The 20,211-nt window shown below is 42.8% G+C and overlaps 1 protein-coding gene across 9 annotated transcripts in view; it reads left to right on the forward strand.

The window, feature by feature from the left end:
- SIPA1L2 (signal induced proliferation associated 1 like 2) overlaps positions 1-20,211 on the forward strand; it is a 213,510-nt gene that overhangs the window by 152,785 nt on the left and 40,514 nt on the right. For 7 of the 9 annotated variants that reach the window (XM_038533898.1, XM_038533904.1, XM_038533899.1 and 4 more), the window contains 5 exons: positions 1,689-1,963; positions 15,218-15,475; positions 17,746-17,841; positions 19,250-19,350; positions 19,710-19,813. In XM_038533898.1, coding sequence (XP_038389826.1) covers positions 1,689-1,963; positions 15,218-15,475; positions 17,746-17,841; positions 19,250-19,350; positions 19,710-19,813 — 834 coding nt within the window. The remainder of the gene's footprint in view (positions 1-1,688; positions 1,964-15,217; positions 15,476-17,745; positions 17,842-19,249; positions 19,351-19,709; positions 19,814-20,211) is intronic. The other 2 variants (XM_038533901.1, XM_038533903.1) reach the window with 1 other exon arrangement.

Genomic DNA, 20,211 nt, shown 5'->3' on the forward strand with positions numbered 1-20,211 from the left:
GCAGGTAGCAGGTATTTGGAAGAAATAAGCAGGAGAGAGACATAGGTCTTAGGAAAGGATTGTTCACTCTTTAGTCTGATACATAGATGTTAAATTTCAACTGAAAATTGCATTAATATTGGAAAGAAGGCAAGGCATACGTCATACATATGCAGACTTTTGGTAGGAGAATATAGTTGAAACAAAATTGAAAAAAAAGGAAAATTCTATTCAGGTTGTACATATTACAAAAGTATTTTTCCAACAATTTCCAGTTAGTTCAGTTCATAACTTTGCAAGCCTCAATCTTTGAAAACTTCAACACTAACACCAATAATACCATGCCCCATTTTTCCTGAGCTGCCAGCTGTCCTGTGTGTCTATGGGACATTGATGGGATAGGCCACATGTGTGCCCCTGTGGGTAACCATGGAAACAGACAGTGGACATACACTGAGCCCAGCCCAGTCCTACAGCTGTACTTACACTTGTAATTCTTATTAAATAGGAATCTGTGTATTCCAAGCGTGTTTCATGGAAATGCAGCATTTATTAAACTGCAACTTTATACATTAGCTCTGTGCTTTAGGGGATTATGGGTATGATACTTCCTGACTTTAAATTTCCCATAAATAAGTAATGCCTTAGTCATCAAATGACATTTCATGAGCCCGTGTTTTTTCTTTCTGTGCATGTAAGTTACTCTCAGTAAGCACTTTTGAGGGTGGCATTAACTAATTATCAGTGCTTTAGTGCACTGCGAGGGACACAGACCTTTCTTCCATGTTCCTTTTTGTGATACAGCTGTAGACGCACGCTCTTGGGGGAGGGTCAGAGCACTGAAGCTGCTTGTGTTTGGGGTTCCCCTTGGCCCCCAAAGGATGGATCCCAGAGGTGAAGAAGAGGTGGCCCCACAGGTGCAGAAGGTCTCTGCTGCCTGCAAGAGTGCCATCCTGCACACTGCCCTTGTCGGCAGATGCCAGGGAGCCTGGGAGGCCTGCCCACATTTGAATTAAACCACCCCACCCCCCCGCCCCCACCCCCGCCAGGCAAGTAGAGGCAGTCCACCCACAGGAGACAGCTTCCCGGAGTACAGACCAGGATATCCCCAGAGAGCACTTGCACTTCTAACATTCTGACTTCTGCTATGGCCTCCTGGGAGCGGCCCTCTGAGTGTTAGCTTGGAAGGGGTGTTGGCCATTTTTTAAGTTGGATGAAATTGTTTAATAGCTTTTAATGTTTAATGGGTGAAACTTGTCATGGTTTCGAAAGAGTCTGTGTTTTCTGCAGTCCGTCTGGAACCATGGGGTTTATATGCTTAAGACCCAAGTCAAAAAAAAAAAAAAAAAAAAGACCCAAGTCAGCTGACATAGGGAAGGGGAGGAAGGAGTTATCAGAACCTGTCTGAAGCTCATGACCTCTGGGGTCAATGGCTTCTAAGAAAAAGCAGAACATCTGTATCAGTAGTATATTTGCCTTTGAAGGTAAAGCCACTGTTTATACTTTTGCTGTTCTCTTTGCGTCCGATGCCACAGTTAATTATGGTGAACTTGGTATTGTGATGTCCTTGGCATGTCACCTGGACTGTTGGAGGACAGGGCTGGGAGGCCTGTGTGTGCATCTCTACCTTGGGATGACGGTGGGGGGTAGTGAGGGGGTGATAGGGGAGGTGCTCCACTGCGGTGTCTCATGATCTCCTTCCCCTTCAGATAGTAACGAGAGGCTGCGAGACCGTGGAAATGACCCTGAGGAGGAACGGGCTGGGCCAGCTTGGGTTCCACGTCAATTTTGAAGGCATTGTTGCGGACGTGGAACCTTTTGGCTTTGCCTGGAAGGCTGGCCTCCGCCAAGGGAGCCGCCTCGTGGAGATCTGCAAAGTGGCTGTGGCCACCCTGACCCATGAGCAGATGATTGACCTGCTCCGAACTTCCGTGACTGTGAAGGTGGTCATTATCCAGCCCCACGATGATGGCTCACCCCGGAGGTAAGTCATGGGAGGCCCTGTGCAGGGCTCGCCCCCTTCTTGGCCTCTGTAGCAAGTGCTGTCCTGGCTGCTCCCACAGGATCCGCAGAAGATGCTGTCAGATGCATCTTTAGCCAAAGTCATTTGGACATCAACCATTAGAGCGATTTAAAGAAAGCTTTAAAAAAGTTATTAGTGTATAATAAATGATCAGTTACAATTTTCTAAGCAATTTCTAGGGACATTGACCATGTAAAAGCTGAGATCTTCCAAACTAAGGAGCAAGAGCACTCTGCTTGGTTCACCTGGACTGCTGAGATTCATGTCTAAGAGGAAATATTCTTTTTATTTTTTAAGATTTTATTTATTTATTCATGAGAGACACAGAGAGAGGGGCAGAGACATAGGCAGAGGGAGAAGCAGGCTCCATGCAGGGAGTCCGATGTGGGACTCGATCCCGGGACTCCAGGATCACGCCCTGAGCTGAAGGCAGGCGCTTAACCGCTGAGCCACCCAGGGATCCCTAAGAGGAAATATTCTTTATCATGGCTCCACCCTTAGCAAGTTAAATACTCTGCACTGCTAGAGTTCCTTTCTATAACGCAAGCTCAATGATTATTAACAGGATACGTAAGAGATCAGTACTGTATGTCAGAAGGAGTGGTGGACCATGAGATACACTCTGTGAAATGACTTCTCCATTCTAGTTGAACTGGTTTAGGACATTCTTGTAAGCCATCACGAGAAACCTATGCAAAGAAACTCAGAGGTAGATGGGTGAAAAGTAGGAAGAGAATGGAATTAGTGGGAGATATTTTCCTTTTTTTTTTTTTTTTTTTTTTTTTGAGAGAGAGAGAGGAGAGGAGAGAGGTAGAAAGAGAGAGACAAGAAGACTCCATGCTGAGCAGGGAGCATGATGCAGGGCTCCATACCAGGACCCTGGGATCATGATCTGAAGTGAAGGCTTAACCCATGAAGCCACCCAGGTGCCCCAGTAGTGTTCCACTGTTAATAGAAAATAATCGTGCTCAACATCAAGATCTTAGGCCAAAGGGGAACAAAAGCCAATTAAGAATAAGCCATCCATCTGGCTGTGGCCCTCTGTTATGCTGTAGAGTGCCTGGTAGTAGAAGCCAGTGTGCATTCTCTCCCTAGCTCAAAAGGAGTTCCTACAGGCCTCCTTCCAGGCTCTGGCTTTTGAGAGATAGGCATGCTTGGAATCCAGGCCTTAGCTGTGTGATTTTGGGTCATGCCCATGCTCTCTCTAAGCCTTACTGTCTCTCCGTGAGATGTGAATTAAAATATTGCCTATCTCAGACTTCTTTTATTTTTTTTATTTATTTTTTCCTTTTTATTTGTTGAAGTTCGATTTGCCAACATACAGTATAACACCCAGTGATCATCCCATCAAGTCCCCTCAGACTACTTTTATAAAGATTAAGTAAGAATGATACATATAAAGCACATAGCATGATCAGAACTGCACACATTTTAGTTACTAAAAAAATTTTAAAAATTTAGGATATTTGTGTGAGTTTTTTCATGCTCTAAAAGAAATTCTTATTATTCCAAGATAGCAAGATGACTGCCCACTTTCTAGATGTACTTCCATGGTAACTGAGATCATTCTTTGTACTTTGTGTCCTTACTTCATTCTGTGAACCAGCGCTGTCCAACTGCAGCTTCTGCGATGATCATGTTCCATATCTGCACTCTCTGAAAGAATGGCCACTAGCCACATGCACTTATCACACACTTGAGCTAGTGCTACTAAGAAAGCGAATTTTTCATTTCAGTTGATTTACATGGCCACCTGTGGCTAGTGGCTACCATTTTTTGGCTAGATCAGCCTTAAACCATGGCCTTTTTTAGAACACAGACCAGAGACATACTGTATACCTTCCTTCCTGGTTAGCATGCAGACTTTGCAAAAGTCTGTTTCTGTTGAATTTCTTACCACTTAAAAAAAATAAAAATAAAAATAAAATAAAATAAAATAAAATAAACTTCTTACCACTTGTTACCTGCCTGACTTTCTGTGGGTTTGTTTCCTATATCTACCCAGTAGTTTTATAAAATAAAGTTCTAATGAGCTGAAATTCTTCTTGAGAGTAGCAGGTGTATGTCACGGGAAATATCCAGGATGCTTCTTGTTGCCTTGCCAGGTTCTGTCCTGTTCAGTCTGTTTGCTTTCTGAGAATCCCCTGAATCACACATAGTAGTATGAGTGCAAAGAAATCAAAGACAAACTATTTTATTAAAAAATGAGACTTGGAAATAATAAAAGGCAAGTCTTTAGACCTTTGAAGCTACAATATTGTGTAAGTGAAGTGTTTTAAAATAAAATTTAAGCCAGTTGCCAGAAATTTTTCCATATAAAGTTCTTTCTTCCTTTGATGGAAATACAGATTTATAAATCTGGTAAGTATCTGTCTTAGAGGTTGATTACTGCTATAGAGTTAGACAGAAAAAGTTGCCATATTCACCTTTTGAGTTAAAAAATGACATTTCTTGGGAAACCTGGGTAGCTCAGTCGGTTAAGCATCTGCCTTCAGCTCAGGTCATGGTCTTGGGGTCCTGGTAACAAGTCCTGCATCAGAATCCTTGCTCAGCAGGAATCCTGCTTCTCTCTTTGCCTGCTGCTTCCCCTACTTGTGTGCTCGCTCTCTCGATCTCTTTCTTGATCCCTCTCTCTTTCTCTCTGACAAATAAAATATATTTTTAAAAAATGACATTTCTTATCTATTTATAATTCTGACCTCCTGCTGCTCAGTAGAATTTTTTTTAAACTTTTCAAGAGCTCTGGTTAATGAAGATGTTGAAGTTATTATGTTTGGTATTTAGAACGTATGATTTAGAAGAATATAATTTCCTGAGAAGTACTGAATTATTTCTCAGCTCAAACAAACAAACACTACCATTTAAAAGTTCCGGCTGGGGCAGCCCCGGTGGTACAGCAGTTTAGCGCCTGCCTTCAGCCCCGGGGTGTGATCCTGGAGACCCGGGATCGAGTCCCACGTCAGGCTCCCTGCATGGAGCCTGCTTCTCCCTCTGCCTGTGTCTCTGCTTCTGTGTGTGTGTGTGTGTGTGTGTCTCATGAATAAATAAAATCTTAAAAAAAATAATAATTAAAAAGTACAAAAATAAAAATGGCTGTTACTTTTCTATCCAAGGACATGTTTTCTGCCTTGGTCTGCACATAATGAATTCTTTGTTTTAAATGCAAATGTTTTTATTAAAGCTATTCAAGGTATTTACAGATTTTGTCTTTGTTTCCTCAGAGTCTCATTAATGTCATTTCCTGAAGATACAGACTTCTCTCCTGATTGATCTGGAATCACTGTCTCATGTATTTTTACCTTAGTCAGGGTCAGAATGAGCTGTTTGCCTGGTAGTGACACCCCGCCTGCCCCTCGCCCCCATTTCTGCAAGTCACGAAGGTTTAAAGCCTCGTGTTTGTTATTTCAGATTCTTTCCATCCAGTCTTCCAATTTTGTGGGAATTTGAATCTCAGTTTTTAAGTCCATATTTTTGTTAGTTTGGGATTCGTGTTCTGCCTGTAACTGCCTGGGCTCCCTGATCAAAGTACTTGCCACGTCTGGTGGCTTCGCGTAACAAGAAGTGATCCTTGGAGTAACAGCCCTTTGCTTCAGACCGCAAAACAAGGATGAACGTCATTTTAAATTTCATCTGTGCTCCAGCAAGTTTAGCCTCTATGTTATTAGATTTTTTTAAGGAACAGTTTTGGGATGGGTGGGCAGGGGGGCATTATAGGGGAAATGGATAGCCCCTTCGCTCATTTAAAAAATTAAAGTACAAAACTTGTAAGTGAAACATCGCTTAGTGCCATTTCTCCTTAGCAAAATATACAAGGATCTTCCACAAACTAAAGCTACATGTGTGATTTGTGGCATGGATAATTACTGCCATCTTTTTCACACACTGTTCAGAGTGCTTGTCAGGGAGGGGCAGAAAAAAGAAGACGTTAATTTAGATGCATGTGTGTGTGCCTGTGGGCGCACGCGTCTATGTGTGTGCGTGTGTGCACGTGGATGTGTTTGTGCGCACGTGTGTGTTGATTTCTAATGTAAGACCCATAGGACTACAAAAACAGACAAATCAATGAATGGCAAAGATACTTCAGTCTTTGTCAGCATCACGAATGATAGAGTGAAAAATGCTCCGATTCATTTTTGCCATTGATCAGCTGGATTTTCTCCAGCAGGACCTTAGTGGGGAATGACTCGCCTCCAGACTGTCTGTTGCCATCAGCAGTAGGATAGGCCTGTCCGCTAATAGACTTAATTCTGATTGTTCACAGGTCAGGAGGTGGTTGCTCATGACTCAGAAGCTGCTGGATTAAATGAAGTCTTTAGTTGGGAAAGTATTTATCAAAAGCTTCCCCCAACATTTTGAAGTCCTGTTCTCCAGCCTCGAGGTGATGGTAATTCGGCTGTCCCTCAGCTTGAAAGGAAGGCAGATCCGTTTTCCCTTTCCCTTGTGGAGATCCAGAGTATACTGAGTGAGGAGGATCCCTTCGGGAATGCTTATTAACTGATGTCGTGCTGGGGTTAGACCGGGAGCAAATTCACATAGACGGGGAATGAGTGGCAAGAAGCAGTTGGGGAATAGCACTCTTCAAATGAAAATGAGGTTTTAAAGAGAGGAGGGTTATTTCCCAAGCAGACATCTCTGTGGCAGAGATGAAGAAGACTTGGCTGAAGATGCTTCATTAAGCTCTAACTTGGTTTTGCAAGGGATCACATTGCCCCAGCTCCTAGCCTTCAAAGGTGACTGACACTCTATCACTGTCATTTTAAGGCAAGCACATCAATTTAAAAGCCCGATATAAAGGCAATAACAACTCATCAGAATTATGCATGAGTTGTTATACAATGTGAGTGATGCAGTAAATATGTCCAATAAACGTGGAAATGAAATTCCTTGCTGTGGCGCTTCTGTTTGGGGTGATTTTTCATACTTTGTTGACATACCATCCCAGGCATATTTTTCTATATAATGTGAAACAGTGGAAATTGTCTCATGTCGTCTTGAACCTAAATTGTTATTCTCTCATCATTCTTCTGAAGCTTTATGCTCATTTTATAAATTTATTTTAATTTAAGCTCATTCTATAAATGGAAGCTTTACATTTTTCTGCTGTGCTGCTGGTTGCCAGACCATTCCACTCCCTGAAGTACCCACAAGAAGATGTAGAAATAGAAATAAGAAGGAAAACTCAGTTTTTTTCATGTTAGCAGTTTGGGGAGATAGAGATAAAAATATATAGTGTAGATGGTGAGTTGAGATCTGGACCTTTGTGGTTTTTAGAATAGAATTCCAACTTATTTGTGTGGATAAGAAAAATCAGTTACGTTTGGTACTTTTTTTTAAGATTTTACTTATTTATTTGAGTGAGAAAGATAGTGAGAAAGAGCATAAGCAGTGGGGAGGGACAGAGGAGAGGGAAAGGGAGAAGCAGACTCCCCGCTGAGCAGGGAGCCTGACATGGGGCTGGATCCCAGGACCCTGGGATCACAGCCTGAGCCCAAGGCAGATGCTCAACCACTGAGCCACCCAGCTGCTCCACATTTAGTATTGTCTTATGGGTGCCCTCCAGGAATGAATTTTCAGTGTAAACTGAGAGATTCTGCATCCTCTGCCCCATCCCTCCAACTTAAAGTTCGTATTTTTCTCTCCCCCCTTGAAGTAAGAGCTTTGCATTACAGAAGTAACAAAAAGGTGGTGGCCTTGTGTTTACTCATTCCATCTTTTCTTTCACCCTTAGCTGGTTTGTGCCACAAACTGTGCTAGATACTGAAGTGGTGGGAATGACGAGGAAAGATGTCATCCTTATTTCCTTGAAGTCTTTTTTTTTTTTTTTTCCTACTTGGCATTCTAAAATAGAGGTCTTCCCAACAAAAGTGTATTTCTCAAACTATAGCAATAATTTATTACTTGATACTTAGTAGCTCAGTACAGAAAATGCTTCACCCTCTCCAGTCAATAATTGACACTTTTGGTGCGCCTGTGTTTTTGTTTTGTTTTGTTTTGTTTTTTTAGCAGTTTGAAATGTTGTGATGCCAGTGACATTGTAACAGGAGCACAGAAGGTGACAAATAGGTGCAAGCATGACAAAGGACAAGGACACTGCGTAAGAATAATGGACAGCCAGTGGGTCTTCTTTTTCATGGAAATACATTCCTCAAAAATCAGGCATCACATAGCTATTGAGAATCTTCTGTGTTTGACTTTGAAGGATGTACTGCAATAAAACATTGTTCCTGGTCTCAAGCTTCCTAAGGAAAAAAAAAAAAAGGAAGGATGTTGGCTTCCTGAAGAACTTTCTGAGCCCTTGTTTTAAGTTGAATGATGTACTGAGTACACAGTAGGTGAAGATTCAGTTGCCCGTGTCTGGTGAGGAAGGAGAGGGGTGCAAGCTGATGAATTATTCAATTCCATATAGCCTTACTTCCCATTTAGTAGGACACACACCCTTTCAATTTGACCTTTATTCAAAGGGCTTGGTCAAGTAGGTTTATGGTCTAGATAGGTCTTTTTCTATGTATTGCCTAGATGTCTATTTCTGTATAAATTAAGGAAATACGTAGAAGAGTGCATTAATGTTTCATGTAGTACCTATTTCATATATGACACTGCCCTAACCTTTACAGTAAGTTATTCTGTGTGGTTATCTCCCCATTGGAAGCTTTTGATTTTTTCTATGCAACAGAAAGAAAGAGTTTGTGATTTAAGTGAATGAGCATCAATTACCCCTGTCACCTTGTTGGATGATTTGGAAAGAGTCTTTTAGCTATTAGCAGGCTATTAGCATAACAGACATTAAAATGATTAAAATATCAGTGATTACTTCAATCCCTAGGGCTATAAAAAGGTTCTTTTACAAAGTGCATAATATAAAAGAAGCAGGTAGTTCATTTGAGGGGATCTATCTGCCTTTGTTCCCAAAGATTCTCTTAGCTCCTCCTGGAAACTGTGACATGATGTGGGCCACATTACTGTTCTGACAGTTTTCTGATGGGATGGTGAAGTGTTTTGGAATGAGTGCTGAGCTAGGAGTCCGGGTTCTGGTGTGAACCTGTCCCTGATTGGCTGTGTGGGTTTTCCAACCTGTCTGAGCCTTCTTCTGAAAGTGGGAGATTTCCTTTGTATTACTTCAGACATTTTTGTGAAACTGAAATGCTATGATGTGTCTGGAAAACTGGGAAGTGCCACACAAGGTGAGCGGGGGATTGGAAGTCAAGAATAAGCATTGCAGTATGTTGTAAGGCTTTATGTTAGATTATTGGGTTCAGTTAAAGGTTCTCTGTGATGCAGCCAAGAAAAGTAAAACCAATAGGCAGTTTCAGAGTACAGTAAATGCAAGTCACAATTATGTGATTAAGCCCTTGCTGCACGGTCCACGGCTTACAGGTCCAGGAGTGAACTTATCTAACTGCCTTTTTCTTGTTTCTTTCTTTCTTATTCTTTTTTTTTTTTTTTTTGTAAAATATAACTTGTTTCTTTCAGTCTTCTCAGTCTTCTAGGTTTTTGGTTTCATTTTGCCATCCTTCAAAAGCATTTTCCCTATTTGCATCCGTTAGAAATCTTCCCCCTTCTTAGTTTTGAAGTGGCTTAAACTCATGTGTCTACTTTTATGTAAGATGGAAAGAAAAAGGAACAGGATAATGATGAATTGTTCTATAAGTGAAGGCACATAAAGGGAATCTTACAGCTCTAAAATTTTCTGCAATTCTGATTGTTAAATGAGCTTTACTATTCCATAGTTCTAGAAATCTACATATTATCTGGAAAGAACTTTCGTGAACATTTAGGCACCTCTCAGTCTTTATTTAATATTAGCTTCTTCTGTTTTATCAATGGAAAAAAATAGTAGTATCTATTTGTAACTGACTTATTTCTTGTGAAGCCAACACTTTGGAAAGCTTATACACTTCCTATGATTTAACATGGATCTAAAGAGAGTGTGCTGTTTCTAAGCTACACGTTGACAGCTCTGGGTTTTGAGCCAAGAGCCCAAACTGTCTCTTTAATGCAGAACAGTTTGATTCCTGGGGAGGGTCCCTGCTGCCCTGCTGGGGATGGGTAGAGAAAACTGCTATGGCCTGGCTGGGTGGAGCCATCCTTGATGGCCCTGATGGTCAGGCTCGAAGGTAACAGTGATCCTTCAGAACTTCAGCCTGGCCAGTGGTGATTGATTCTACTTTCAAGTGCTCAAATGATTGACGGATAACGGGGCGTTCTTCCAGGAAACCAGTGGTGTCATTTTAAGGAAGTTGGTCTTGGGAGAGCAAATGCCCACTTGGGGACCTTGCAGAGTGTCTCTCTAGTTAGGGATGATGCATAAGTACAGTGCTTGGCAGTGTAGGCGGGTGCCTGTAACGGTGACCTGGAGCAGGAACCATCTCTGTGTTGCTCTAGAACCCTGCTCGTAGGAAACCTCTTCAGGCAGCTTGAAGCAGGGAAAACAACGATCAGTGAGGGTACAGCGAAGTTAACGAGTGTCCCTTGTCCAGGAATAGCCATCCCAGAAAGTCTACCAGGCTAAGTTCAGAGGGACAAGTAGTAGTGTTTTGCAGAATAAAGCAGTAAAATGTAAGATGCTCTGAGGGTGCCAACAAATGGACCTGCTTGTCAGTTTTATAGTTTCTGTAATATTGCACGTTCAGTGAGCACATTTTTATGACCACTTTGGTCTACAGAATGTTTTGCCTTCCTTCTAATACTACAGAGTAGTAGTAGACCCGGAGAAATTATTGGCTAGACAAGCCATGTTAAGAATTATATGTATTTTTAACCCTGAACCAGAGTGTATATTGATCTCTACCTGGCATGTTAATTAGAAGCATAAGTAGGTGACAGATTCATTTGGTATTAAGCAAAGAGGAAATCCATATGCTTACATGGAAGTGTCCCCACAGCCTTCTCTAACGTCTTTGAATGTCTTCTTTGGGCAAGCAAACTGTGAAAAGTGTGCTAGAAGCTAGAGACACACAGTTCATGTCTGTGGACTTGATTTGATGTATGTCAAAAGGAAGCTGAGAGCATTTTTCTGTGAAGTCTGAATTTGTATACTAATGCAAGGAAGCTAAAGGCTTTCTTTAAAAATTTTCAATTATACCCAACATTAGCAGCTCACTCTTTGGGGGAATGTCTTTTTGTGCTAGGTGTTTTGGCATTTGGTCACTTTGAGTTTCTGTGGGTCTACCTAGTGTTCAGAAATCTTTACCGTGCGCTCCTTCAGGGCAGCACCAGGCTTGATGCTCTCTCCCGAGGAGCGGAGATTTCTCACCTGATGTCCTTGCACTGTAGCTATCCATGGAGACAAAGAGGAGTGTGTGCAGAGACAGGTGCAGGTGGGGATGAGTTTCTCAGACTCGCTGCAGCAGGAGGACCTCTGCTGTAGGTTAATTGGCAATTCTTATTTTAGACCACTCCTTATTTCCCTAAAAGTTGGTTGAATTTTCTATACGTGTCCTTCCAGACATTTCTTAGAGCAGAACTATATTTGACTAGGTTTGCTGGAATGTTAAAATTAGTGGTTTTTATTCGATGATTGAGTCCTAGAAGTAAACAAAGCAGAAACCTAGTTTATAAGAGTAGTTGCCATAGAAGTGTCACATACTAACAAAATTAATTTTGATTTTCACATAAAGCCATTCTTTTGAAAAAAGCTGATCTTTATTAGAGCCAGAGAATGCCAGTTTTTACTATTAAGTAGATCATTTACATATGACTTTGTGCAAGAGGTTGAAAATAAAATAATTCCACCGAGTCTCCCCTCGAGCTCATGCATTCACACACGTTTTTGTCATCACTCTCTAAAATATTACTCATGATTATGCATTTATATAATGTTTTTCCTTACAGATTTAAGCTAAATTACAATGTCTTATTAAAGGCTACAGTCTACGAGCATGAATTAAATATTCCACACACCTCCATCATCTGTCTTGTCTTTGCTTTTTCTTCCTTTTAAGCCTAGCCCAGTAAAGTTGGAGCCCAGACAGGCACTGGAAATACCCTTTGCCCTTTGGTCCACAAGATTCAAGGTTTCATGTTCCTTCCATTCAAATACAACCCCAGGACCTGTAACCTGGGTAGGTCTCCTTCCTTTGAGGATTCCCTAACCTGTACTCTTCGGGCAACTGCAAGCTTTGAGACCAAAGCCTGGGGGTTCATTTGAATATCCAGTGACTTCCTTAGAGCACCAGGTTGGGTAGAAGACAAGAGTAGGTTTTATCCATATTCTGATATTACTCTCCTGTCCCACCTTCATGATTTTGAATTAGGTTGTTGGTCATGGATGAATCAGTAGTCCCAGGAGATGTGTCATCTAGTTAATGAGAAAAACACCTGGAAACAGTACAAGTCCATGAGTGAAAGTTGGAGAACCTTGACATTTTATAAAATAATAATTGTAATAATAATAATAATAATAATAATAATAACAACAATAGCCATGTGATCCAGTATAAATTTGGGCTTATCAGACTTGACCAATCATTTAGCTAACCCATTTCTGAAATTCAGGGTAATTTAAACTCACCTAGGTAAGAGATTAATTTTGCTTTGGGGAAAGGAGAGTTAAAAGATAAAGTAAAAGTTTACCAAAACAGGCGTGAGTATCTTTTTTGGACAGGTTATTCAGTCTACTTCTGTTCTCAGAGGGTAGCACCAACTATCTGTTTGGTTTCCCAAGCCAGAAAGCAGGCTGTTGTTCTAGTCCTACCTGTCTCTTCATCCCAAGATCCCAAGTACTGTTGGGTTGACGGGTAGGAGGCAACCTTCATCCAGGATTGTTGTTGAGAAAAAATGAAGCTGTTCTGTGCCTTGGCCCTTTTTGTGAGGCCAGCCCCACCTTCCTGTCCTGCGAGAAGCTCAGGATCTCTTCTGTAACCCAAGAGTTCGAGTTCCACATGATGTCTGAAAAAAACCTTATTGAAGTATGAGTGACATAACAAAGGTACACACATCTAATGCACAAAGCTTAGTGAGTTTGGAGATACTTATCTCCCATGAAACCATGCCCATGCCCATGAAACCATCACCCTAATCACCATAAATGTACCCATCACCTCCAAACATTTCTTCCCATGGCTACGTATGTACGTATGTGTCTTTTGACGTAGACCTTTCTTCATTCGTTGCATTGGGCAGTCTGTGGACTTTTTACTCTTTTTTTTTTTTTTTTTTTTTTTTAGTTTACTCATGAGAGAGACAGAGAGTCAGAGACACAGGCAGAGGGAGAAGCAGGCTCCACACAGGGAACCCGACACAGGACCCGATCCCAGGTCTCCAGGATCACACCCTGGGCCAAGGGCAGCGCCAAACTGCTGAGCCACCCAGGCTGCCCTTTACTCTGGTTTTTATGAATCTTTTAGTTCTGGAGATTTTCCTGTATTGTTTCTTAATCTCGTCCCCATGTTTTTCCCTTTCTCTTCTTTCTGGTACTTCTGTTAGGTAGACTTTAGACTTCTTAGATTGAACTTTAATTTCCATGTGCTTATTCTTGTATAACAGTAGAGTTCGTCAATTTAGCTTAGTCTTTTTGGACTTTTTTAGTTTGAATTTTAGCTATCATGTTTTTCAATTTCAAAAGTTCCTTTTTCTGTAAGGAAATGGTTGGTGAGCCTCACTGCAGAGTGATTGGATGGCTTACATCTCATTCCATTTCATTGTCTTTTCTCTAGAGGAAGATTCTGTTTGTCTTTGTGGGGTGATCATTCTGAAGCTAGGTTTGAAGGAAGGAGAAATGACTCTAGGTCTCATTTTCCAGTGAGACTTCTGCTTAACCTTTTGTTTTTGGCCATGCTGTCCTCTGTGACTGGAGTTTGGATCCTTCAGGTGGAGTTCCCTGGACCATTGTTCTTGCCTTTTAGAGGCAGGAGTGGTTAGCATGTGACTGGACCCGGTGCTGTGTGGTGCTAATGGTGCCCAGGCTCAAAATTCTCTTGGTTCTCTCTTTTCTAAACCACCCCTTCCTCTGAAGACTTCTCTTTCACTTTTATCTCCTGCACTGAGTGCCTGGAACTTCCTGTCCCTGGGCGTGCTCAGGGTCATGCCAAGGGAATGGTCTCATTTCTCCTTGTCTCCCTCTGCACACTCTTGGGTTTTGCCTTCCTCTGCTGAACCATCAGCACTATTCCATTTGCCTTCCATCTGTGATTGCTGTGGTTTAGAGTTTCAGCTGTCTCAAATTTGGTAGATGGTCAAGTTTGTTTCTTGTTCTCTTCGTTCTTATATAATGATTTTGATAAGAGGCTGAAATGTTCCTCTACCATCTTGAGAATTGAAGTTTCCTTTTTAAAGAACCACATCTTCCTCTAGTAGATGTCTCGGAGAGGGTGAGATGGGTGGGATGTAGAATATTAGCAAGTTTCTATATTGACTCTAGAATGTCCGGGAAAGGCACTGGCTTTACCAACACGGTAAACTGAGGTGATTTGCCCTGGTGCTCAGATTTAAAACTTAACCTTGTCTCCTGCGTCCTTGCCATACTGCACAGGTTAGTTTCACAGACTAACTCTGGTCAAGTTGATATTATTTGTGCTGTGTAATTAATGAGAAACTTGAGAAATGTCTGGCATAAACCACAGTTTGAGACTAACAGGTCTTCCGTTCCTGACTGGTCACTTGAGTACGTGAGAGGGCACCCCAGCGGGTAGCATCTGGGGGACTGTAATAATGCTAGTTTAAGAGAGTGACTATGGTAACTAAGAACCCCACTTTGACAGGATGGGCACTCATGTTTCCTCTTGACTGTGACAGCTTATTAGTTTTGTTCTTCACTTTTCTCAGACTCACTAGAAAAGCTGACATGTGACTAATTCCTACGTAATGTAACTGTACTTCTTTTGAATCTGTTCAGATTGTATATGAGGCATTTTTAATCTGTTAAAGTTTGTTTATTGCCCGCGTTTCAGTGTGCAAGAATTCACATATGCAAATGGTTAAAGATGTTTTCGGGTCTAAGAAGTAAGCAAACAACCTAGAAAGACAGGATATATGCACATAATGCCTAAGGCGATATCGGTCAGATAACCAGAGCCACAAGCGTGATGCTGGATGCTACTGGTTCATACTGGATCATAGACAGGGCCTCCATATGCCCTCCCGTAAGACAGAGCCCCCATACCCCAGGGATGTTCCTGAGGGCAGGTGGCTCTGCTCCATCATCTGGAAGCCACTAGCAGCCTCGCGGATGGCTTGGCATGGAGCCTCCCTACTTACCTGCTCTTCTCCGCCCAACAGAGGGTGTTCAGAGCTCTGTCGCATCCCCATGGTGGAGTACAAACTGGACAGTGAAGGCACCCCGTGCGAGTACAAAACCCCCTTCCGGAGGAATACCACGTGGCACCGCGTGCCCACCCCGGCCCTGCAGCCCCTGTCCCGGGCCTCCCCCGTGCCCGGCACGCCCGACCGACTGCAGTGCCAGCAGCTGCTCCAGCAGGCCCAGGCTGCCATCCCTCGAAGCACCTCCTTCGACCGGAAGCTGCCCGACGGCACGAGGTAAGGCTGGCGTCTTTCCTCCAGGACTCGGATTAGAACTTGATGTTGTGTGTGTTGAGGGGGGCGGGGAGCAGACTTTTCTATTTGGCTTATTTCTGAGTTAGCTTATTCTGAACAAGTTGGCAGGCAGGGCCACAGGGATCTGTCCACCCCTGCCCAGTGGTGGTGCTGCTGATAACCTGCAGGTCCTACCCCAGACTCACCCACCAGGGCCTCGGCTTTCCCTCTCCTGGTGACCTGCCTCCCTAAACCATCTTGGGCAAGGTATCCGAGATGGGATTCTTCATGAGCCTCTAGATAAGTGCAAGCAGCTTTGAATATAAAGAAAACTACAAAATCAGTGACTAAATCCCATCATCCTAATGTGTATATTTTAAGAGGTCCAAGATCATTAGCATTTCTTTCCTTTTTTTTTCTTATTTTAAGCAAACTGAAATAATTTTAAAATTGATTTTTTTAAAGATTTTATTTATTTATTCACGATAGACCTAGAGAGAGAGAAAGAGAAAGAGAGAGAGGCAGAGACACAGGCAGAGGGAGAAGCAGGCTCCATGCATGGAGCCCAACGCAGGACTCGATCCCGGCACTCCAGGATCATGCCCTGGGCCAAAGGCAGGCGCTAAACCGCTGAGCCACCCAGGGAACCCCTAAAATTGATTTTTTAAGATGTATTTATTTATTTGAGAGAGAGTGGGGAGATGGGCAGAGGCAGAGAATCTTAAGCAGAGTGTCCGCCAAGCAGGGAACCTGACACAGGGCTCAGTCTCGTGACCCTGAGATCATAACCTGAGCCTAAACCAAGAGTCAGACGCTTAACTGACTGAAACAACACTTAGGCGCCCCCAAAATTAACTTTTGAATGAGAGGGGATCCCTGGGTGGCGCAGCGGTTGGGCGCCTGCCTTTGGCCCAGGGCGCGATCCTGGTGACCCAGATCAAGTCCCACGTTGGGCTCCCAGTGCATGGAGCCTGCTTCTCCCTCTGCCTGTGTCTCTGCCTCTCTCTCTCTCTCTGTGACTATCATAAATGAATAAAAATTAAAAAAAAATTTTTTTGAATGAGAGAATGCACTTTTTTAAAAGTGCATCTATGGCATTAGAAGCTGGTGAGAATTTTTGGTTGCATAATTCCCATTATGGTAGTTTTAAGTGAACAAAATGGTAAACTTGTTTGGTTTCATAACTTATGGGCCATAGAGATGCCATGAGTTTCCTCAAAGTGGTTTGCCAGGCTCTGGTCTAATAGAGCTTTGGAAGCAAGGATGCTGAGCCAGGCTGCTTACCTGATGTGTATATGTTCACCTCGGCTATTACTCATCCTCTCCTACCTCTGATTTCCTCATCTGAAAAATAAAAATGATAGAGACCTCTTCAGGGCATTATGAAGATGGACTCAGTCAATATTTGCAAACTGCTTAGAACCATTCCTGGCACGTAGGAAGCCTATATAAGTATTACTGATAATTAGTAAGATTACAACATGAGGCCTTTCTCTGCTTTTTCCAGTTCATTCTTTCCAGGTTGAATGCAGGAAAAGTGTTCAGTTTGACATTAAATTATCTTGGCTCTGGCTCTCTGTACTCAGAGATCTGCTGAGTTTATAAACTCCCCATATTCATAGGAGCACACATAGATAGCCCAGGTGAAAGGGAAGTGGTCTGCAGAGCCTCCCTTGGTAAAGTAATGTTTAGTAAATTCTAGGTGTGGGGGGGAGGGGGACCTGGAGGGTTCTAGCAGCAAAATAGAAACTTGGCAAGCACGTCTTTATCAAATGACTTCTCTTGAGTATTACTTATTTTTGTGTGTCTGAAATAAATAGGATTGCATCCAATAGATGTGTGAAAATAAATGGTTTTGACAAATGTAGGGTTCTCTCTCTGTGTAGGTTTTAAATACAGGACCAGAACGTGCCTTGCATTAAGTTTCATAGAACAAGTAGTAGTAATGTTTTCGTAATTCTGTATTCTTGGGGGTTCTCTTGCCATTCTTCCATATTTCACTAGAATCATTACTGTGCTTTATATCTTCAGATAGTGAAGGCTTATTCCTGCCACCTCTCTTTCCTGTAATAAACTGCCAGCCATGAGCCACCCGATGTCTCTGGCATCACCAGTTCTTGGCTTATTTGTCCACATTTCATTCTGTTTCACACTGCAATGTGTATTTCTTCCTTTTCTTTGTCATCTAAAATGAGTTTATTTGTAAAACAAAAGGAGCCAGATCCTGATGTTGGTGCTCTGCAGATACCTCAGTGCCCTGTTAATAATTCTAGTCAACATTTCAGAAGTTCACCCAGCAACCAGTCATCCTCCAGTGACCCTGGGCCTGGCGGCAGCGGACCCTGGAGACCTCAAACAACATATGACGGGTACTACTTGGTCTTGCCCCATTGCTGGCCCCTGGGTGGGACATGTTCAGTATTGTGCACGGAAGCATTTACTGTGTGCCTGCTGTACACAAGGCTATTTGGGGGATATAAAAATGCCAGGTGGGATTTTAATGTTTTTTCATTTTAACAAGGAAAGTTTCTCTGAAAATTAAGGATTTGGGGACTCTACAGGCAATAGCTTTTGGGACTTTTATTCTCGCTTAAATTGCTGTCGAGGAGTCAGTTCACAGCCTCTGTTGAAAGTGCGTCTTCTCCACAACACAGTCCCAAATCAGGGAAGGCAGGTTTAGCATTTGGCCATCTTTTCCTGCCTCCTGTTTGAGAACAGCGGAAGGGTGCCTCACACATCAGGCTGAGGACTGTCCCTCATAGTGTGTGTGTGACATCCGAGAGCAGGTCAAGTAGAGCCCAGGGACACCTGGGAACACAGAGATGCTAAATTGACAGAGAAACTCGGGAGAGGAAGCAGATCAGGATGGTACTCCTGGCAATATCTTTTGCCTTTATTGCTTTTAATGGAGTCTGAAGACAGGAGAATGAATGGCCAAGTCAGACGGGAAGGGTCTCCCTGGGGGAGCAGCAGCTTTCTGCTACTGCTCTCACAGGGTCAGAGGGAAATGTCTCTCCCTGGAATCCACTGCCTTCTGTTCTAGGCTTAGAAGAAGACATTTGCCATCAGAGTTACATGCCTTCCCTATTACATGCCTTCCCTACCTTTAGGCAATAGATGGAGTCCTTAAAAAGAACTTAAAGAAATGTTTCTCAATTGAGTCACATTTGAAAAGTAGAGAAGATTTGTTTTAATCAATGGAAAAGCCATTTCTGGCTTTTTCTGCAAACCAGGATCTGTCACTGAATTCTACAAATAAAAATGGCTTTGTAATATGAAGAGGTTTCCTGGGCTTTATTTCTTTTGTAAGATTATATTGTCATATTTGGAGTTTTCATAAAACAGACTCCACCTAGATATAGTCTGGAGCCAATCAGTCTTATTACTTTCCTTAAAAATTTTGATTTAAAGAAGTTTCAGTGCCATATATTCTCAGCACAAGAAAAAAAATGAAAACGAAAGCAGTGAGCTCCTCCTTAGCTTACTGGGGACAGGTTTTCTGACCCTGGACAGTCCTCCAGCCTCCTGGCATTGGCAGCCCTTTTGTGTCTGTAAACGGCTGTCATCCAGGTGCCTCTGTTAAGCCAGTGGTGAAACAAGAGTCCTCGATTCCAGGTGCTTGAAGCTTCTCTGGCCAGCAGACAGGGGCACTCCAGTTTGCCAGGAGCTGACTTCCAATAAGGGGTTTCCCCAGGATTGCCTGCTCAGGAGCAGCACACACGGGATGTGCCAGGGGGTGCCTGGTCAGCAGGCCACTCAGCTCTGTGCTCTTTGCAGGTGCCAGTCTCCTCTGCTGCTCGAGCACCAGGGCACAGGCCCTTTGGAGTGTGAAGGAGCCAGGGAACGGGAGGACACGCTGGAAGGAAGCAGGCACCTGGGTAAGGAGAAACCTCCACACCCTACCACCCTGCTCCCCCTTTCCTGCCATCCCTCATTCATTCATTCATTCGTGTGTTCAAACCACTTGGTACAACATGCCAGTGTGGTCTACTATGTCTCCCAATGTCACAGGGGACACAGTCATAGATGATTGTACTTGAGGTGCCCACAGACATGGAACGTTAACTTTATGGTAGTTGTTCCATGTACTCTTAGAGTGTATCCACCGCTGAGACCAGAAAGTTCCAGAACCACAGTCCTGTTCATTTTCACAAACCATTTTGTTTGGCTTCTGGGTTTGCTTTGCTCTTTTGTCAACACTGGAAATAGATATTCACATCTTTTCTTTCTGTGACAGAAACCAAATGGCATGGCCCACCTTCCAAAGTCCTGAGCTCCTATAAAGAAAGAGCGCTGCAGAAAGATGGAAGTTGCAAAGACTCTCCCAATAAGCTTTCCCATGTAAGTCCTTCATTGGTAAACTAACTTTTCCTTTAGCCATTCTGAGGCATCTCAGCACCCAGTATTAGCCATACTACCAGGGATTCTCAATGGAGGTGAGGTAAAAATAAATAAGCTTTTCCTCCTTAATTTATAAAGACCCTCAAAGAAAGGTCACATAGTAATTTACTGACAAAGCCAAGAATATATCCTTAGCCTTTTGATCTTTGATACCCAGCGTAATACTTATTAAATCACAATCTTGTTTTTAAAATGTGAACTCCTTACCCACTGTGAGCATTAACTGTTCACCCCCTTGTGGGCCTGGCCAGAAACTGTGAAGCAGTATGTGGTTGGAGCACCTCTGCCCATAACTGACCACCTGATGTCCAGTTCCAAACGGTTGACGGTAAAGTCAG

This window comes from Canis lupus, chromosome 4 (genome assembly GCF_011100685.1).
Source record: "Canis lupus familiaris isolate Mischka breed German Shepherd chromosome 4, alternate assembly UU_Cfam_GSD_1.0, whole genome shotgun sequence".
In the NCBI taxonomy this organism is placed as follows: Eukaryota; Metazoa; Chordata; class Mammalia; order Carnivora; family Canidae; genus Canis; species Canis lupus.